Source organism: Miniopterus schreibersii, assembly GCF_964146895.1.
Source record: "Miniopterus schreibersii genome assembly, chromosome: 12".
NCBI lineage: Eukaryota > Metazoa > Chordata > Mammalia > Chiroptera > Miniopteridae > Miniopterus > Miniopterus schreibersii.
This window is the reverse complement of record NC_138112.1, coordinates 71,556,707-71,573,790: the sequence shown is the minus strand read 5'-3', so window position 1 is coordinate 71,573,790 and position 17,084 is coordinate 71,556,707. Positions and strand designations below refer to the sequence as shown.

At 56.0% G+C, this 17,084-nt stretch overlaps 1 protein-coding gene across 2 annotated transcripts; it reads left to right on the top strand.

Annotated features, from left to right (window-relative positions):
* The first annotated feature begins 224 nt into the window (after window positions 1-224).
* FGF19 (fibroblast growth factor 19) lies at window positions 225-5,795 on the top strand. 2 transcript variants are annotated; one of them, XM_081153619.1, is made up of 4 exons: window positions 225-741; window positions 1,136-1,239; window positions 3,772-4,059; window positions 5,559-5,795. In XM_081153619.1, the coding sequence occupies exons 1-4, from the start codon at window positions 501-503 to the stop codon at window positions 5,628-5,630; spliced, it is 705 nt and encodes a 234-aa protein (XP_081009745.1). In that variant the 5' UTR covers window positions 225-500; the 3' UTR covers window positions 5,631-5,795. The 2 variants fall into 2 exon arrangements, with proteins under 2 accessions (XP_081009745.1, XP_081009746.1); XM_081153620.1 differs by having other exon boundaries at window positions 3,772-4,082; window positions 5,559-5,648.
* The last annotated feature ends 11,289 nt before the right edge of the window (window positions 5,796-17,084 follow it).

Below are 17,084 nucleotides of genomic sequence, written 5' to 3'. Positions count from 1 at the left end.
GCTCCTCGGTCTCCTTTATTGCTTTATAAAATCAAACTGGCCCAGTCCAGAGCGCCCTGGCCGCCCGCCCACCACCGCGCCGCGGGGAGGAGCTCCTCTGAACACTCCCGCGAAGTGGGGCCTCCTCTGCCCCCAGATCCATCGACCTGGGCGGGGTCACCCGGGCAGGGCCCGGGGAGGGGGCTGGGGCTGGAGGCGGAGTGTGAGTGGGTGTGTTGGGGGGCGGGGGCCTGATGCAATCCTGATAAGAAATGCTCGGGTGTCATGGGCACCCACCCGCCCAGAGGGTGAGACGCGCTATATAAGGCCGATAGCCTGGAGTCGCTGCGCCCTCGGAGCAGCAGCAGCGGAGCGCACCCAGAGTGCACAGCCGGCTGGGGGCCCCCGCGGACACCCCCACCTCCTCGCACACAGCCCCGCACGACGTCCCTACTGAGGCCCAGCCTCCCGCACCCCTCAGCCGCCCGCCCGAACTGCTCCTGGAGCCCGAGAGAGGTGCCATGCGGAGCGCACTGAGCCGATGCGTTGTGGCCCGCGCCCTGGTCCTGGCCGGCCTCTGGCTGACCTCGGCCGGGGGCCCCCTAGCTCATTCGGACGCTGGGCCGCATGTGCACTACGGCTGGGGGGAGTCCATCCGCCTGCGGCACTTGTACACCTCCGGCCCCCACGGCCCATCCAGCTGCTTCCTGCGCATCCGCGCCGACGGCGCAGTGGACTGCGCGCGGGGCCAGAGCGCGCACAGTGAGTGCCCGCGGGTCCCCCTCCTGCCTAGCGCCCATTCTTCCCTTCACCGCCTTCCACTCCCACGGGCTCCCCGCTCCCGATAACGCCAGGTTTGGGCACAGCCTCGTGCTCTTCCCTTCCCGGGTCACAACAGCTCGAGGACTGGGGGAGGGGGTGCGTGGACCTACCGTAGCCATGTGTTACCCTCCCCTGACTCCCCTTTGGCTCCCTCGGACCTCTCCCTCGTGGGAACCCCTGGGCTTGGCACCTTGGCGTTCCAGTCCCTCCCTGGGCCCCCAGCAACGGGAGGAGATGGGGAAATGGGGGGGAGGGCGCGGCACCGGCAGCGACCGACCCATCCACATGTGGGCCACGCGAGTCCAGCTGCAACTTTTTGCTTCTCTCGCATCAGGTTTGGTGGAAATCAGGGCAGTCGCCTTGCGGAAAGTGGCCATCAAGGGCGTGCACAGCCTCCTGTACCTCTGTATGGGGGTCGACGGCAGGATGCTAGGGCTGGTAGGTGTCGGTGGCCCGCGGGACTCGCTGGAGCGGGGGCCGGGGGGCGAGGGGGGCGAGGGGGGCGCGCTGGATCGAATTCAGGGATCCCTGGCTTCTTCCCGCTCGGCACGCTCGCAGCTCCGAGGGGAAGGCTGCAGGGGCCGGATTAAATTAACAGCCAACTTCTTTCTGCGGACGTTTCGGGTCGCGGCCAGTGGCGGGAGAACGGGTGAAAGCCGTTGCATTTACGATTGAGCCAAGGGCAGCCCAGCCGGCGGTGGGAGCCCGTTATTTGGCTCCCTTCGGAATTGAACGGGAAAACCCACTCTGGGCCCTTTCCGTCTGGGGCAGCGCCTGGGTGGGCCTCACCTCCGTTCCCCTCCCCACAGTATTAAAAATTTTTTAAAATTAAAAAAAAAGGAAGAAAAAGAGTGTATCCACAACTCTTTTTTTCTAAAAGGCAAATCTTCAAACAAGTCAGGAAAAAGGGACATTTAGGATTGGAGATATTTTTTAAATTAATTTTTATCTACTAGAAAAACGTTTTTTGCAGGCGCATCGGAATAGCATTCCAATGCGCTCGCTTCCTCGGTGCGTCCGGGCGCCCGGCTCACCTGCTCTGCAAACGCCTTGGGGGCTGGGGCGCTGGGGGGCTGGGGGCCTGGGGGGCTGGGGGGCTGGGCTGCGACTGGCCGGCCCAGGTACCCACGGGAGCCACAGGGCAGGAAGTGTGCGGACGCAGGGTCTCCGGTGCCCGAAACAAAGACCTAGAGTTCAAAGGGAGCCCCGCACCGAGCGGCTGTGTGAGGTCCGGGCCGCGCGGGGGCTCCGCTGGGAACAGGGGCGGAGACTGCAGCCCGCGCCTCCGGGAGGCCCCCCTCCCAGAACAGCTGCAGACGCCCAGCCTGCCCCGCAGCGCGAGTCTTCTTTAGTTTCTCAGAATTGTGCTCTGGCTCCGTGCGCCCCGAGTCCCTGCGTCAGGTTCTATGGAGAGCCCCGCGCCAAAGGACCAAAATGGAGGCAGAGAAAGGGGGTGGTCCGCTTGCTGAAAGCCGACACCCAAGGCCACGCAACCCCGGAGTTGCAACTTTAGTTACTGTGACATTTACTTATGGGGGTGGGGCGGAGGATGGCGGGAGGCCCTGCTGGGGCTGATGCCGCTGACCTACCAGTCTCCTAATCCAAAGGTGGGGGTGTCCATCTAACATCCAGCTCTGCCTCTTGATCCCATGGGCATGGCTTAGCCAAAAATTAGGATTAAAAAATATATATATGTATATCTACGTATTCCACATTCTTCCAGAAACGTGAAATCCTTTCATTTCTGTATGGAAAAGAGAATGGAATGCTCATTTCTCCCAAATAACCAGCAGAGTAAAATGGGCCACCATTTGGTTTTACTTCCCTTGTTTGTTTGTCTGTTTGTATTTATTCCTCCTGCCGTCTGGTGGCTTGATCCGAGTGCCTGGGCTGCAGACCTTATCAGGGCCTTATCAGCACAGCGATCACCCACCTGCAGTTCAACGACCTTTGTAGGCTTGGACAGAAATGAGACTGGGTGCCTCCTGGGGTTGTTTGCTGCCCAGCCCTCCTGGCTCCCAGCCGTGGGCGGTCCTCTGTGTCCCCAAGGGGTAATGACACTAGTTGGAGACAGAAACCTGCCCGCTGGCACCTCTCAATCAACTATGAATGGTCTGGTACCCAGCCCCGGTTTTCCTCCTGCCACCCCCACCCCCTGAGTTTCCGGCCACCCCTGCTGGGTGCAGGGGCTACCCTGGGCCTGGGGGAGGGGGACTGTCTTTATCCTGAGGATCCTGGCAGGCTGCCTGGATGGAACTGGAGGGGGGCTGATGGTTCTCATAAGGACCCCAGACAAAAAGGCCTGAGAATCTCTGTTATTTGGGTCTAAATGGGGAATAGATTCTTTAATCTGGGTCCTCGATCGGATTACATGTGATTCTTAATTAAAAGACTGATACATGCGCGTATCATGCCTCTGACTTTATGGGTGTCATTGCTCAGAACAAGACTAAGTTTAAAAAGGGACACTGCGTGGGAAATCAAAGTAAAGTATATATAGATGCTGAGTAAGATGTGAAATCTACCCGAAGAGTGTGTGTGTGTTTACGGGTTATAACTTACAGATGTAAACTTATATAAAGTACATACATTTAGTACATTTAGTATATACACTTAATGTTACATTTAACATTTACATAATGTATTATCAGTGCCAGATGGGTACTAGACATATGGGGCAATCACTTCGTAAATTACATAAATATCTAATCACCGTTGTATGCCTGAAACTGATATACTGTATGTCAACTGTAATTGGAAAAGAAAATTAAAAAATAAAATGATAAAAATGTTATAAATGTATATTAAAATGTTATCAGTGTAAATCTCTATATAAAAATATGTACTTTAAACACCTTTATATTTTATATCAAGCCTTGTAACCTTTAGACACACACACAGCAGGACTAAGAGAGAGCGGGAGGGGGTGCCCACGGGTGCTCACGGCCGTGCTGTCTGCTTTCTCCGCAGCCTCAGTTCTCGCCCGAGGACTGCGCTTTCGAGGAGGAGATCCGCCCCGACGGCTACAACGTTTACCGGTCCAAGAAGCACCAGCTGCCCGTCTCTCTGAGCAGCGCCAGACAGAGGCAACTATACAAGGACCGGGGCTTCCTGCCGCTGTCCCACTTCCTGCCCATGCTGCCCAGGAGCCCGGCAGAACCTGAACACCTCGAGGACCCCTCGGAGCCCGACCCGTTTCCTTCGCCCCTGGAAACCGACAGCATGGACCCTTTTGGGATCGCCAACAAACTGAGCCTGGTGAAAAGTCCCAGCTTCCAGAAGTAACCGAGGCTCTGCCCACCCCCCACCCCTGCCCCCCAGGCCAGGACCCAGGGCCTGTGGTGCTTGCAGAGTGGGCTCTGACCCTGCTTCTACAAGCACGATCCTGGGCCTGTGTCCTATTTAGCTCTGAGAAGAAACATTTAGAACCTGTACATAGACAGTTTGACACTGATTGTGCCAGTTTCTAGGAGATAGACTTGTAGGGTTATAAAATTGTAAGTCCTTCACCCCCCTTCCCACCTCCCGGGTGCTACTCTAGCTCCCTACCCTGAATTTGGTCATTGCTGGACAAGTGCTTTCCATGCACTGCCCCAGTTCTACTTGAATACCTCCACTGATGAGAAACTCATTCTCTTTGGGAAAGTCCTTAAGGCAGGCTGAAAATCTCTGCAGATTTCTACCGTAATCTCCAGCAGGGGCAGCCAGGAGGAAAGCACTCGTTTAAAATTCACATACAGGTGATCAGCTCTGAGCGGCAGGCAAATCTGACCCAACCACAAGGGAGAAATGGTCCAGATCTCAACTCCAGGCCCCTCCAACAGAATCGACTGGGTCCAGGCATGGCCCAGCAGGCTTCCCACACGGGGGAGCCCAGAGCCCCCTCCAGCCTGGGTGAATCTTGAGAACTCGCCACGCTGGCTGGTTCCAGTGTGGACAGCCTGCCAGGCTACTTGGCAGTTCACCTCCTGCCCCTGGCCCTCTCCTGGCAGCCAGCACCCTGTACGCAGCCAGTAATTGCCGGGTTTCCCTTAAGGCAACCAGCCATCCTGTCACCTGTTCAGGGGGACAGGACATGAAGGCACAGTCCCAGCAGCCCTTCCTTGCCACAGTGACGGGTTTCCAGGGAATCGGATTTGATCAGGTAGTGGGGTTCACGTGAGGGCCTTTGAGACGGACCCCTCCTCCGCCAGCCTCCCCCTGCCCCCGCTGTCCTCCCTCCCAGTTCTCCCGTCACCTTGGGGCTCTTGGGGCTCTGGCGCCCACTTGAGTGCTGTGGATATTGACCCAAAGAACAGGCGCGCAAGCTGCTTCCATTTCCCAGCCCTGTGCCCCGGCACCGAGTCACTGTGTGTGGGGGCCGGCAGCTTCCGACCCTGGGTGAACCCACAAGGTTCACTCAAAAGCCAGAAAAAGAAGATTCGAAAGCCCCAGATCTTGCCAGTAGCTCGTGAAAACAGCGGGGACCATGACTTCCCAGCACTTAGTTGCCAACGTGATATTTACAGCTAATTTATTTTGATGGGCACCTCTGTTTATTTTCCTACATTATTTATACCCCCAAATTGTATTCATGTGTATACAGGAGTTTGGGGCTTTTTTACATTAAAGCAGACTTTGTATCAAGCGGCGTGTGGTGTTAGCAACTGGAATGTCGGAGGAAGGGGGGGGCAAAGCGGGGAGCTGGGGTGCCTGCTGTTTGCTGCATCTGGTACTCCGCCCTGCCTTCTGTAAGCTTTTTTCTTTTTCAATTACAGTTGACATTCAGTGTTTTCTATTGGGCCCTGGCCGGTGTGGCCCAGTTGGCTGGAGCGTCGCCCGTGCCCTGAAGGATCGCCCGTTTGATTCCTGGCCCTGGTTTCAGTTCCCAGCTGGGGTGTGCAGGAGGCAACGGCTGATGTTTCTCACATCAATGTTTCTCTTTCTCCCTCCCCCCTCTCTCTAAAAAATCAATAAAAACATTTAAAAAAAAATAAAAACTATTTTATATTGGTTTCAAGTGTACAGCGTAGTGGTTACACATTTAACTTATGAACTGACCCCTGGGAACTCCAGTGCCCGCCTAGCGCCACACAGTTACTGCAATGTGATCGACCCTATTCCCTGTGCTGTATTTATATCCCTGTGTTTGCTGTGTGCCTGGCAATTTGTGCTTCCAAATCCCATCTCCCTCCTCACCCGGCCCCCCAAGCCCCCTCCCCTCTGGCAGCCATCAGTCTGTTCTTTGTGTCTGAGTCTGTTTCTGTTTTGTTCCTTTAATTTGTTCGTTAGATTCCACATATAAGTGAAATCATACGGTGTCTGTCTTTCTCTGTCCGATTATTTCACTGGGCACGCCACCATCTAGGAGCATTCATGTTGGTGCAGATGGCAAGATTTTGTTCTAGTTTATGGCCGAGTAATATTCCATTGTACCTCTTTTTTTTTTTTAGTATGTTTTCATTGATTTCAGAGAGAAGGAGGGAGGAGGGAGAGAAAAACACTGATCGGCCGCCTACTGCACACCCCCTACCAGGGGTCGAGCCCCCAACATGTGCCCTGACCAGGAATCGAACTGGAGACTGCCTGACGCATAGGATGAAGCTCAACCAACTGAGCCACACCGGCTGGGCTGCACCAGCCGGGGAAGCTCAGGCTGAGCCAAGGCCGCCCTGCCCAAGGCTACATACATGGGCACCGCTGTGGTCCCAAGGGCACATGCCCCCCTGCCCCAGCCCTCTCCTCTCCCTGCCTTCCCCCCTCCCCCCTTCCATTCCAGCCCCTCTGGCCTCCTCATGGTCCCTCCTACCTGACCGGTCCCACTAGGGTCTTCAGTGCCCAGTGCTTCCCCACCTCAACCCACACAGGATTCCAGCCGCAGGTGGATGTGCCCTCCATACCAGGCCTGTGAGGGGCACACAGGGTGCTGGATGCTTCCCCAACCGCCCCCTAGAAATCTCCTGGACACCTCTCAGGCCATTGTTTAACCCACCGCAGAGGGACAGACATGAGTGGAATTGCTGTGCTGGAAGCAAGTGCACATTGAGAATCTTCCTAGAGGCTGCCGATGGCACCCTCAGTTGATCCAGGGTAGGTGTGATGCGCGCCTGGGCACAGTCAGACTGGTAACCACGCAGCTCACCTTACTTTAGGGAAGACAGGATGGAGGGTGAGGGTGCCAGGCCCACCTGTGGCCCTCCACAGACGCCTGCTCAGGCTGGGGGCTCCAGCCCCAGGGAGGGCTGATGGGGTCCTCGCAGGCCAGGGCTGAGACCCAGGGCAGGCTGGGGAGTTCGTGAGGCCACTATCTTTGTTGTAGTTGCCCCAACTCTGTGGCCCCTGGGTCCCAGCCGGCATGGGGGACCCCAGCTGAAGCCTAGACCCCAACATCAGCCCTTGGGTGAGGGGTCTGAGAGCTTGGAGGGCAGTTGGGGACCCAGACCGAAGCAGGCTGATGGCAAAGCTCCAAACCCCAGTGCCGTCTGCTGTCCCAGGACCTGGGGGCAGGGCTCCACAATCCTGCTTCCCCCGCAGAACTGGGTAACGTGTTGGGGGGCAGTTTCTTCTCACCACCTGTGACATCTGAGCGGGTGGCCCAGGGCCTCCTGCCGGCCTCTAGTGAGGGCTGGACAGGCGGCTACAACTCGGCTGGTGGCCAGCCTGGGGTGGTCAGCCGCCTGCTGGCTTTGCCATGCCTGCCCCTCAGGAGCCAGGAGCCCCGTAGCGCACCCCCCCCCCCAGCCTCAAGAATTAATGACAAGTGATAACCGAAGAAAAGGGCCTGCTGCACGGTGAGTGCCCATCATGGTTATCACGCCCCAGGGGGAAAGGAAGGATCGGGGGAGGAATGTTCTAGAACCCACAGAAGGGCAGCGAGGAGCCCAGGCTGCGGGGGTTGGGGGGCCGGGAGCGCAGACCCGGGGCCGCACCAGCGGGGCGGGGGCGGGTCTGAAGCGCAGCGGGGCCCCGGGGGCGGGTGCGCGCTGCCCCGAGGGCGCGGACGCGGCTCTGCGCGCGGTGCCCCGGAAAGGGGTTGCTGGTGGGCACCCACCTGGCCCCGGGGCGCGGCCCCCACCCACGCACCCACTTTGGCCGACCAGCCACCCAGGAGGCGACAGAGCCTCGGAGACAGGACCCTGGGGGAGCGCGAGGGGGCAGGGAGGCGCGCCCCTCCCCTCTGCAGCCCGACCTGAACCCGGATCGGGAGCCCACTCTAGTTAGGACATTTATTCGTATCTTTGTTCTGCTTCCCGCGTGCCAGGAAACCCACCCTCCCATTTTGCAGGTGGGCAAACCGAGGCACGAGCGCAATCCCACTCACGCCCACGTGGTGAGCGGGTATCTCAGGAGCCCGGGAGCGGGTCGGCGGGACCAGCACCTCCCATCCCCCCGCGCCCCACTCCACCCCCGCGAGCAGGGCCGGAAGGAAACGCGCGGCCGCGGGGGACGCCCAGCCCCCAGCCGCCGGCCCCACGTGGCCCAGCCCGGGAAGCGGCCCGGCGCCTTCCGGAGGTCGCGCTCCGCCGGGGAGGGGCGGTGGGCCGAGGAGCCAGTGGCAGAGCGCGCTCCACGGGTCTCCTGACTGCGGGGAGGAGCCCGGGATGGGGCGGAGGGCGGGGGCCACGGGAGGGGGAGGGGGCCCGGAGAGGGGTCCGGGGCCAGGCCACAGCTCCGGGGAGGCGGACCCTGGAGGTCCCGAGCTGAGGCCACCGGGAAAGGAAGGGGTGTCCCCGACGTGGGGGCCCTATAGAGCCTGCCTGTGCCAGGGGGTCCTGAGCCCTGCACTCCTCTCCCTTCCCCCATAGAGGGGGGGCCCTGGGGAGCTGCGCCCGCCCCCGCGCCCTCGCTCGGGTCCACGGGAGGAGGGGCGGCCGCCGGACCAGCCCTTGACCACCCCGCGCTCCCACCCCCTCGGCTAGGACCTGGGGACGCGCGCCCGCTCCGGTCAAAGGACTCCCAGCTCTGCAGAGAAAAGCCTTTACCGGGCCTCCCTCCCCGTGGGCATGGCTGGGGCTGTGGGCAAACCTGGGGCTAACCGCCCTGCTGGCCTCCCAAGGCTGGGGTCCACCTGCGCCCGCCACCTGGGTTCTTTCACCTGGTCATTCAAAGACCTGGCCCTGGGCACCACTCTGTGCTGGGCCCTGCAGTTTTGGTATCTGCTGATACTCAGACGTTCCCATTTTCGTTTAAGCCTTTATTTAATGCGAAGATCACAGTTTTGGAGAAACTGCGGCTGCCATGTCCTGCGCTCCGCGGGGCCACTTCTCCTCCTTGCAGCTGACAATGAAAAGACAGGGCAGAAACAAAATAACTCGAACCCTATTTAATTTCCTCTTCCAAAAAATATAGCTGACTGGTTATGCTGGTGAGAGAAGCTCGTCTCACGGTGCAGACGGGCTGCTCAGGAAAGAGGCAGAAGGCGAAGCCGAGCAGTGGCTGCAACTCTACAGTCTCGGCAAAGCCCGTGTTCACTTGTTGCTGGGCCCACATTTTCTTGTTGGGACCAAGATGCTGTATTTGAAGGAATGGGACAAATAGAAGTCAGGAGTGGGTGATTTGGGACAGGTTATAGGAAAGGAAAAGGTGACCCCCACATGCAGGCACAGCTCTGGGGACCAGGCAGTCGCCCCCCCTCCCCAGGCTATGGGGACCCAGCACAGGCTCAGCTCTCCTCAGTCTCCAGGGAGCGCTGGTCACAGACACTCCTCCAGGCCAGGCTTAGGGGCCCCAACCTGGGCAAGGTGGTTCCCGGCACCCAGTTCCTGCATGGATTTCACCTGCTCATCCAGGTGGTGTGTCTCAGTGAAGCCACGCAAGTGAGGGTCATTTTTGTCAGTGGCCAGTTTGTGCAAGTCCAGTGGTGACTGATGGGGGCTTTTTCCCGAGTGTAAGGAACACCCCGTGGCATCCGGCCCCTTCTCCGGGGCCGTGGGGTCCGGTTTCCTGATGTCCTGAAGGAGGGCTCGCCCCCCTCGTTGGTCCCGCAGCTCCATCAGGCCCTCAGCATGCCCCTGTCCTCAGGACGGGTGAGGAAAGTATTTGGAAAGTTCTTCAAAGCGGCTTCATCGCAGCAGCATCGCCTCATCGCGGTCAGAGTCGGAGACCTGGGCCGGGAGACGCAGGAAGCGGGGAGCTGCAGCTGGTCTGGCGGGTGATGGCGGCCTCGGAGTCCTCGTGGTGGCCTGGCGCACCTGCGCGGACCTGGTCACGGTCGTCCTTGGCATGGGCACTGTCATTGGCGTCGGCATTGGCATCATCACGGTGGGCAGCAGGCGGCTGTCCGGCGCTGGAGCCGCGGGCCTGGGGCTGTCCCCGGGCCAGGGCGCCGGGAGGAGGCGGCGCTGGGCTGGATCTGGGCGCTGGCTGCTTTGGGTCCAGCGCCGGGTTTGGGTTCGCCCAGGCACTGTTGGAGCGAGAAGCCAGGGCGGCACTCCACGAACACTGTCGCTGTCATTATTTTATATATATATATATATATATATATATATATATATATATGATTTTTAGAGAGAGGGGAAGGGAGAGTGAGAAGGAAAGAGAAACATCCACAAGAGAGGGAAACATCCCTGAGCCAGAGCTCCTCACGCGCTCCGACCCGCGAGCGAGCTCGCAACCCGGCATCGAGCTCGCAACCCGGCATCGAGCTCGCAACCCGGCATCGAGCTCGCAACCCGGGCGCCTGCCCTGACCAGGAATCCAACTGGCAACCCCTTGGTGCACAGGACAGTGCTCAACAACCCAGCCACTGTGGCAGGGCTGTACAGTAAACCCTCAGTTTAGGGGACCCCGATTTAGGGGACCTCAATTTAGCAGACTTCAGATTTATGGGACCTCAATTTAGGGGACCTCAATATAGAAGACTTCGGATTTATGGGACCTCGATTTCATGGACCTCGATTTAGAAGACTTCGGATTTATGGGACCTCGATTTCATGGACCTCGATTTAGAAGACTTCGGATTTGTGGGACCTCGATTTCATGGACCTCGATTTAGAAGACTTCGGATTTATGGGATCTTGATTTAGGAGACCTCGATTTAGCGGACTTTGGATTTATGGGACCTCGATTTAGGGGACCTCGAGTTCAGGGACCTCGATTTAGCAGACTTCGGATTTTAAGGACAAAATTTCCAGCCTGTATGTCCTGGAAAATTAACACCCTATTAATTTAAAAATGTTTTTAAGCAAGATTTGCTTATAATAAATTAATAGGTTACTTTTTGTTATTAATTCACTATTATTTTTAACAAATTTTAGCAAATAGGTTATATGTTGGAAAAAACACTGTATTAATTTCGCCACATAAATAAATATCACACATCCTCAACTATAGTTAGATACTTGAGTCGAGGAGTCAGCGCTCCGGAACAACGGGCGGGAGACTGGCACCGGAGCGCCGCGCCCGCGCCCAGCGGCGAAGCCCGCTCCTGAGCATGTGCTGAGTCCTGGCGACTGGTGAGCGCAGGCACTTACTAGACCCGTTCAGCATACATTTAAAACTACAGTAACACAGAGCACTTTTCTGTGAAGTTAAACTTTTCATACACACTTAGTTTAAATTACGCAAATGATTCTACATAAGTAAAAACAGGAAAACTAATTTGTCCGATTTTTAACGCGCGCACGCGGGCAGCCTCCCTGGCTGTGTGGCGGACTTTCTGCTACCGGACGCCCCTCCCCAAGTCCGTCTGTCCTTCTGAGGCTTCACTGTGCGAGGTTTTACGTCCATGAGTTTTATCCCGTAATTGTGAGTCTGCGAAACAGAGTTTATGCAAGTATTATTATTAATTATTGTACTATTTTCTATACGAACAACTGGATACCCACTTTTACCCCATCCTGAGATTATTTTTATGTGAAAACTCCAAGGAAACGAGGTAACAAAATTAGCAAAAGTCAACTGGCGACCAGGGAGGTGGGCGAGCGGTTTGGTTGCCGGCTTGTTTGGCCCCCTTTCCCACGTTCCGGATGTTTTCTGTTTCATTATGAACAAAATCAACTAACAGTGAAAAGACATGGTAGGAAGAAAATCACTGGAAGCCTATTTAATTTCCTCTTCCAAAAAATATAGCTGACTGGTTATGCTGGTGAGAGAAGCTCGTCTCACGGTGCAGACGGGCTGCTCAGGAAAGAGGCAGAAGGCGAAGCCGAGCAGTGGCTGCAACTCTACAGTCTCGGCAAAGCCCGTGTTCACTTGTTGCTGGGCCCACATTTTTTGTTGGGACCAAGATGCTGTATTTGAAGGAATGGGACAAATAGAAGTCAGGAGTGGGTGATTTGGGACAGGTTATAGGAAAGGAAAAGGTGACCCCCACATGCAGGCACAGCTCTGGGGACCAGGCAGTCCCCCTCCCCCCCAGGCTATGGGGACCCAGCACAGGCTCAGCTCTCCTCAGTCTCCAGGGAGCGCTGGTCACAGACACTCCTCCAGGCCAGGCTCAGGGGCCCCAACCTGGGCAAGGTGGTTCCCGGGCACCCAGTTCCCGCATGGGTTTCACCTGCTCATCCAGGTGGTGCGTCTCAGTGAAGCCACGCAAGTGAGGGTCATTTTTGCCAGTGGCCAGTGTGTGCAAGTCCAGTGGTGACTGATCGGGGCTTTTTCCCGAGTGTAACGCACACCCCGTGGCATCCGGCCCCTTCTCCGGGCCGTGGGGTCCGGTTTCCTGATGTCCTGAAGGAGGGCTCGCCCCCCTCGTTGGTCCCGCAGCTCCATCAGGCCCTCAGCATGCCCCTGTCCTCAGGACGGGTGAGGAAAGTATTTGGAAAGTTCTTCAAAGTGGCTTCATCGCAGCAGCATCGCCTCATCGCGGTCAGAGTCGGAGACCTGGGCCGGGAGACGCAGGAAGCGGGGAGCTGCAGCTGGTCTGGCGGGTGATGGCGGCCTCGGAGTCCTCGTGGTGGCCTGGCGCACCTGCGCGGACCTGGGCACGGTCGTCCTTGGCATGGGCACTGTCGTCGGCATCAGCATTGGCATCATCACGGTGGGCAGCAGGCGGCTGTCCGGCGCTGGAGCCGCGGGCCTGGGGCTGTCCCCGGGCCAGGGCGCCGGGAGGAGGCGGCGCTGGGCTGGATCTGGGCGCTGGCTGCTTTGGGTCCAGCGCCGGGTTTGGGTTCACCCAGGCACTGTTGGAGCGAGAAGCCAGGGCGGCCCTCCGCGAACACTGTCGCTGTCATTTTTTAAGTATATATATATAGTTATTATGACTTTTAGAGAGAGAGGAAGGGAGAGTGAGAAGGAAAGAGAAACATCCACAAGAGAGGGAAACATCCCTGAGCCAGAGCTCCTCACGCGCTCCGACCCGCGAGCGAGCTCGCAGCCCAGGCCTCGAGCTCGCAACCCGGCATCGAGCTCGCAACCCGGCATCGAGCTCGCAACCCGGCATCGAGCTCGCAACCCGGCATCGAGCTCGCAACCCGGGCGCCTGCCCTGACCAGGAATCCAAGTGGCAACCCCTTGGTGCACAGGACAGTGCTCAACAACCCAGCCACTGTGGCAGGGCTGTACAGTAAACCCTCAGTTTAGGGGACCTCAATTTAGCAGACTTCAGATTTATGGGACCTCAATTTAGGGGACCTCAATTTAGAAGACTTCGGATTCATGGGACCTCGATTTCATGGACCTCGATTTAGAAGACTTCGGATTTATGGGATCTTGATTTAGGAGACCTCGATTTAGCGGACTTTGGATTTATGGGACCTCGATTTAGGGGACCTCGAGTTCAGCGACCTCGATTTAGCAGACTTCGGATTTTAAGGACAAAATTTCCAGCCTGTATGTCCTGGAAAATTAACACCCTATTAATTTAAAAATGTTTTTAACCAAGATTTGCTTATAATAAATTAATAGGTTACTTTTTGTTATTAATTCACTATTATTTTTAACAAATCTTAGCAAATAGGTTATATGTTGGAAAAAACACTGTATTAATTTCGCCACATAAATAAATATCACACATCTACAACTATAGTTAGATACTTGAGTCGAGGAGTCAGCGCTCCGGAACAACGGGCGGGAGACTGGCACCGGAGCGCCGCGCCCGCGCCCAGCGGCGAAGCCCGCTCCTGAGCATGTGCTGAGTCCTGGCGACTGGTGAGCGCAGGCACTTACTAGACCCGTTCAGCATACATTTAAAACTACAGTAACACAGAGCACTTTTCTGTGAAGTTAAACTTTTCATACACACTTAGTTTAAATTACGCAAATGATTCTACATAAGTAAAAACAGGAAAACTAATTTGTCCGTTTTTTAACGCGCGCACGCGGGCAGCCTCCCTGGCTGTGTGGCGGACTTTCTGCTACCGGACGCCCCTCCCCAAGTCCGTCTGTCCTTCTGAGGCTTCACTGTGCGAGGTTTTACGTCCATGAGTTTTATCCCGTAATTGTGAGTCTGCGAAACAGAGTTTATGCAAGTATTATTATTAATTATTGTACTATTTTCTATACGAACAACTGGATACCCACTTTTACTCCATCCTGAGATTATTTTTATGTGAAAATCCAAGGAAACGAGGTAACAAAATTAGCAAAAGTCAACTGGCGACCAGGGGAGGTGGGCGAGCGGTTTGGTTGCCGGCTTGTTTGGCCCCCTTTCCCACGTCCCGGATGTTTTCTGTTTCGTTATGAACAAAATCAACTAACAGTGAAAAGACATGGTAGGAACAAAATAACTCAAAGCCTATTTAATTTCCTCTTCCAAAAAATATAGCTGACTGGTTATGCTGGTGAGAGAAGCTCGTCTCACGGTGCAGACGGGCTGCTCAGGAAAGAGGCAGAAGGCGAAGCTGAGCAGTGGCTGCAACTCTACAGTCTCGGCAAAGCCCGTGTTCACTTGTTGCTGGGCCCACATTTTCTTGTTGGGACCAAGATGCTGTATTTGAAGGAATGGGACAAATAGAAGTCAGGAGTGGGTGATTTGGGACAGGTTATAGGAAAGGAAAAGGTGACCCCCACATGCAGGCACAGCTCTGGGGACCAGGCAGTCGCCCCCCCTCCCCAGGCTATGGGGACCCAGCACAGGCTCAGCTCTCCTCAGTCTCCAGGGAGCGCTGGTCACAGACACTCCTCCAGGCCAGGCTTAGGGGCCCCAACCTGGGCAAGGTGGTTCCCGGCACCCAGTTCCTGCATGGATTTCACCTGCTCATCCAGGTGGTGTGTCTCAGTGAAGCCACGCAAGTGAGGGTCATTTTTGTCAGTGGCCAGTTTGTGCAAGTCCAGTGGTGACTGATGGGGGCTTTTTCCCGAGTGTAAGGAACACCCCGTGGCATCCGGCCCCTTCTCCGGGCCGTGGGGTCCGGTTTCCTGATGTCCTGAAGGAGGGCTCGCCCCCCTCGTTGGTCCCGCAGCTCCATCAGGCCCTCAGCATGCCCCTGTCCTCAGGACGGGTGAGGAAAGTATTTGGAAAGTTCTTCAAAGCGGCTTCATCGCAGCAGCATCGCCTCATCGCGGTCAGAGTCGGAGACCTGGGCCGGGAGACGCAGGAAGCGGGGAGCTGCAGCTGGTCTGGCGGGTGATGGCGGCCTCGGAGTCCTCGTGGTGGCCTGGCGCACCTGCGCGGACCTGGTCACGGTCGTCCTTGGCATGGGCACTGTCGTCGGCGTCGGCATTGGCATCATCACGGTGGGCAGCAGGCGGCTGTCCGGCGCTGGAGCCGCGGGCCTGGGGCTGTCCCCGGGCCAGGGCGCCGGGAGGAGGCGGCGCTGGGCTGGATCCGGGCGCTGGCTGCTTTGGGTCCAGCGCCGGGTTCGGGGTTCATCCGAGCACTGTTGGAGCGAGAGCCCACGGCGACCGTCTGTGAAAACTATCACTGCCATTCTTTTTAAAAAATATATTTTAATTGATTTTTAGAGAGAGTGGAAGGGAGAGGGCGAGAGAGAGAGAAACTTCCAGTAGCGAGCGCTGCGCATGGGCTCCAGCCGGAGACCGAGCCCGCAACCCAGGCTTCGAGCTCGCAACCCAGGCCTCGGGCTCGGAAGCGAACCAAGCTTTTGTCGCCTGAGAGGAAGCCCAACCAACCGAGCCGCGCCGGCCAGGGCTTACTTTCATTACTTTTAAAAACATAATTGTTTAGCCCTGGCCGGCGTGGCTCTGCGGGTCAGCATCCACCTGGGATCCACGAGGTGACGGTTCGATTCCCGGTGAGGGCACATGCCCGGGCTGCGGGCTCGACCCCCAGCCGGGGGCATGCAGGAGGCAGCGGATCAGTGACCCTCTCATCATTGATGTTTCTTTCTCTGAAATCAATAAAACATACATTTAAAAAAATAACATAAAGAGCCATTCCTGCCTGGCTGAAAGGTGGCATTAACGTATGCATCTGCGGGCAATGATAACGCCTTCCATTCTAGAAAGGAGTAATTTTTTGAAACTGTTTCACAAGGTAAAGCCGGCATCATATTCCTCTTTTGATAAATCTGCACTCCCTGGATCACTGGTCAGCCAGCCTGCGCTTTCCTGGGGTTTGTGTGCCAGCCCTTGCTCTTTTCTGTGAATTTGGTAACTTCCTGGGCCCATTTTTTTTTCCTGTGAGGGTGCATTTATTTCTTACCCATTTGCACAAGTTCTTTATAAACCAGAAATAGTATTCCTTCAGTTATAATATTTATGACAAATATGTCCCCAGATTGTTCCTTGCTTTCTGATTTTATTACCACTTTTGGCGTGCCAAAGCTTGCATTTCCATGTAGGAAAACATACAGGTTTCCCCGTTGTGATTTTCTCCCTGGGTTTTCACATCTCCATGGACATTCCAGGTCCATCTCCACACTCACCTGAGTGTTACATCTAGATCATTAAATGTCATTTAAAAACAACAACAACAACAAAGTTAACTCTTTAACTTGTCCCGAACTATTTCAACGAAGGCTGGGAGATATAAGTGGAACTGGACTTTTCCCAGACAGCCCGTTTTTCCATTGCAGTGGCTGATCCCTACTCCTTTCCCGGTAACCTGCGCTGCTTTTCTCGCGTGAGAAGGTTTTATGTCACCTTTCCAGGCCATTCTACTCTATTTCATTCATCTGTCTCTCCTTGAACCAACATATTACAATATTTTAATCAAAACTTTATCGTTTTCATGTCTGGTCTACATTCTCCGTATCACTTTTTCAAAAGCGCCTTAGCTATTCTTACCAATTTATCCGCCCAGATGAAATTTAGAATTTCGACGCGTTTTCCCCGGACCATGTGGAATTTTGGTTGCGTGGGTGCCCATCTGGGGTCAGGGTTCGGCTGCAGTTTTCTTCCTATAGATCCCGCTCAGATCTCGTTTCTAAGCGATCTATGGTGAGTATTGGAAAGCGGATTCG

Excerpts from the sequence above, each read along its gene's own strand:
- FGF19 (XM_081153619.1), top strand. The coding sequence starts at position 501 with ATGCGGAGCGCACTGAGCCGATGCGTTGTGGCCCGCGCCCTGGTCCTG. Across the intron at positions 1,240-3,771 it reads ACGGCAGGATGCTAGGGCTG|CCTCAGTTCTCGCCCGAGGA; the intron begins GTAGGTGTCGGT and ends CTTTCTCCGCAG. Across the intron at positions 4,060-5,558 it reads TCGCCAACAAACTGAGCCTG|TTGACATTCAGTGTTTTCTA; the intron begins GTGAAAAGTCCC and ends TTTCAATTACAG.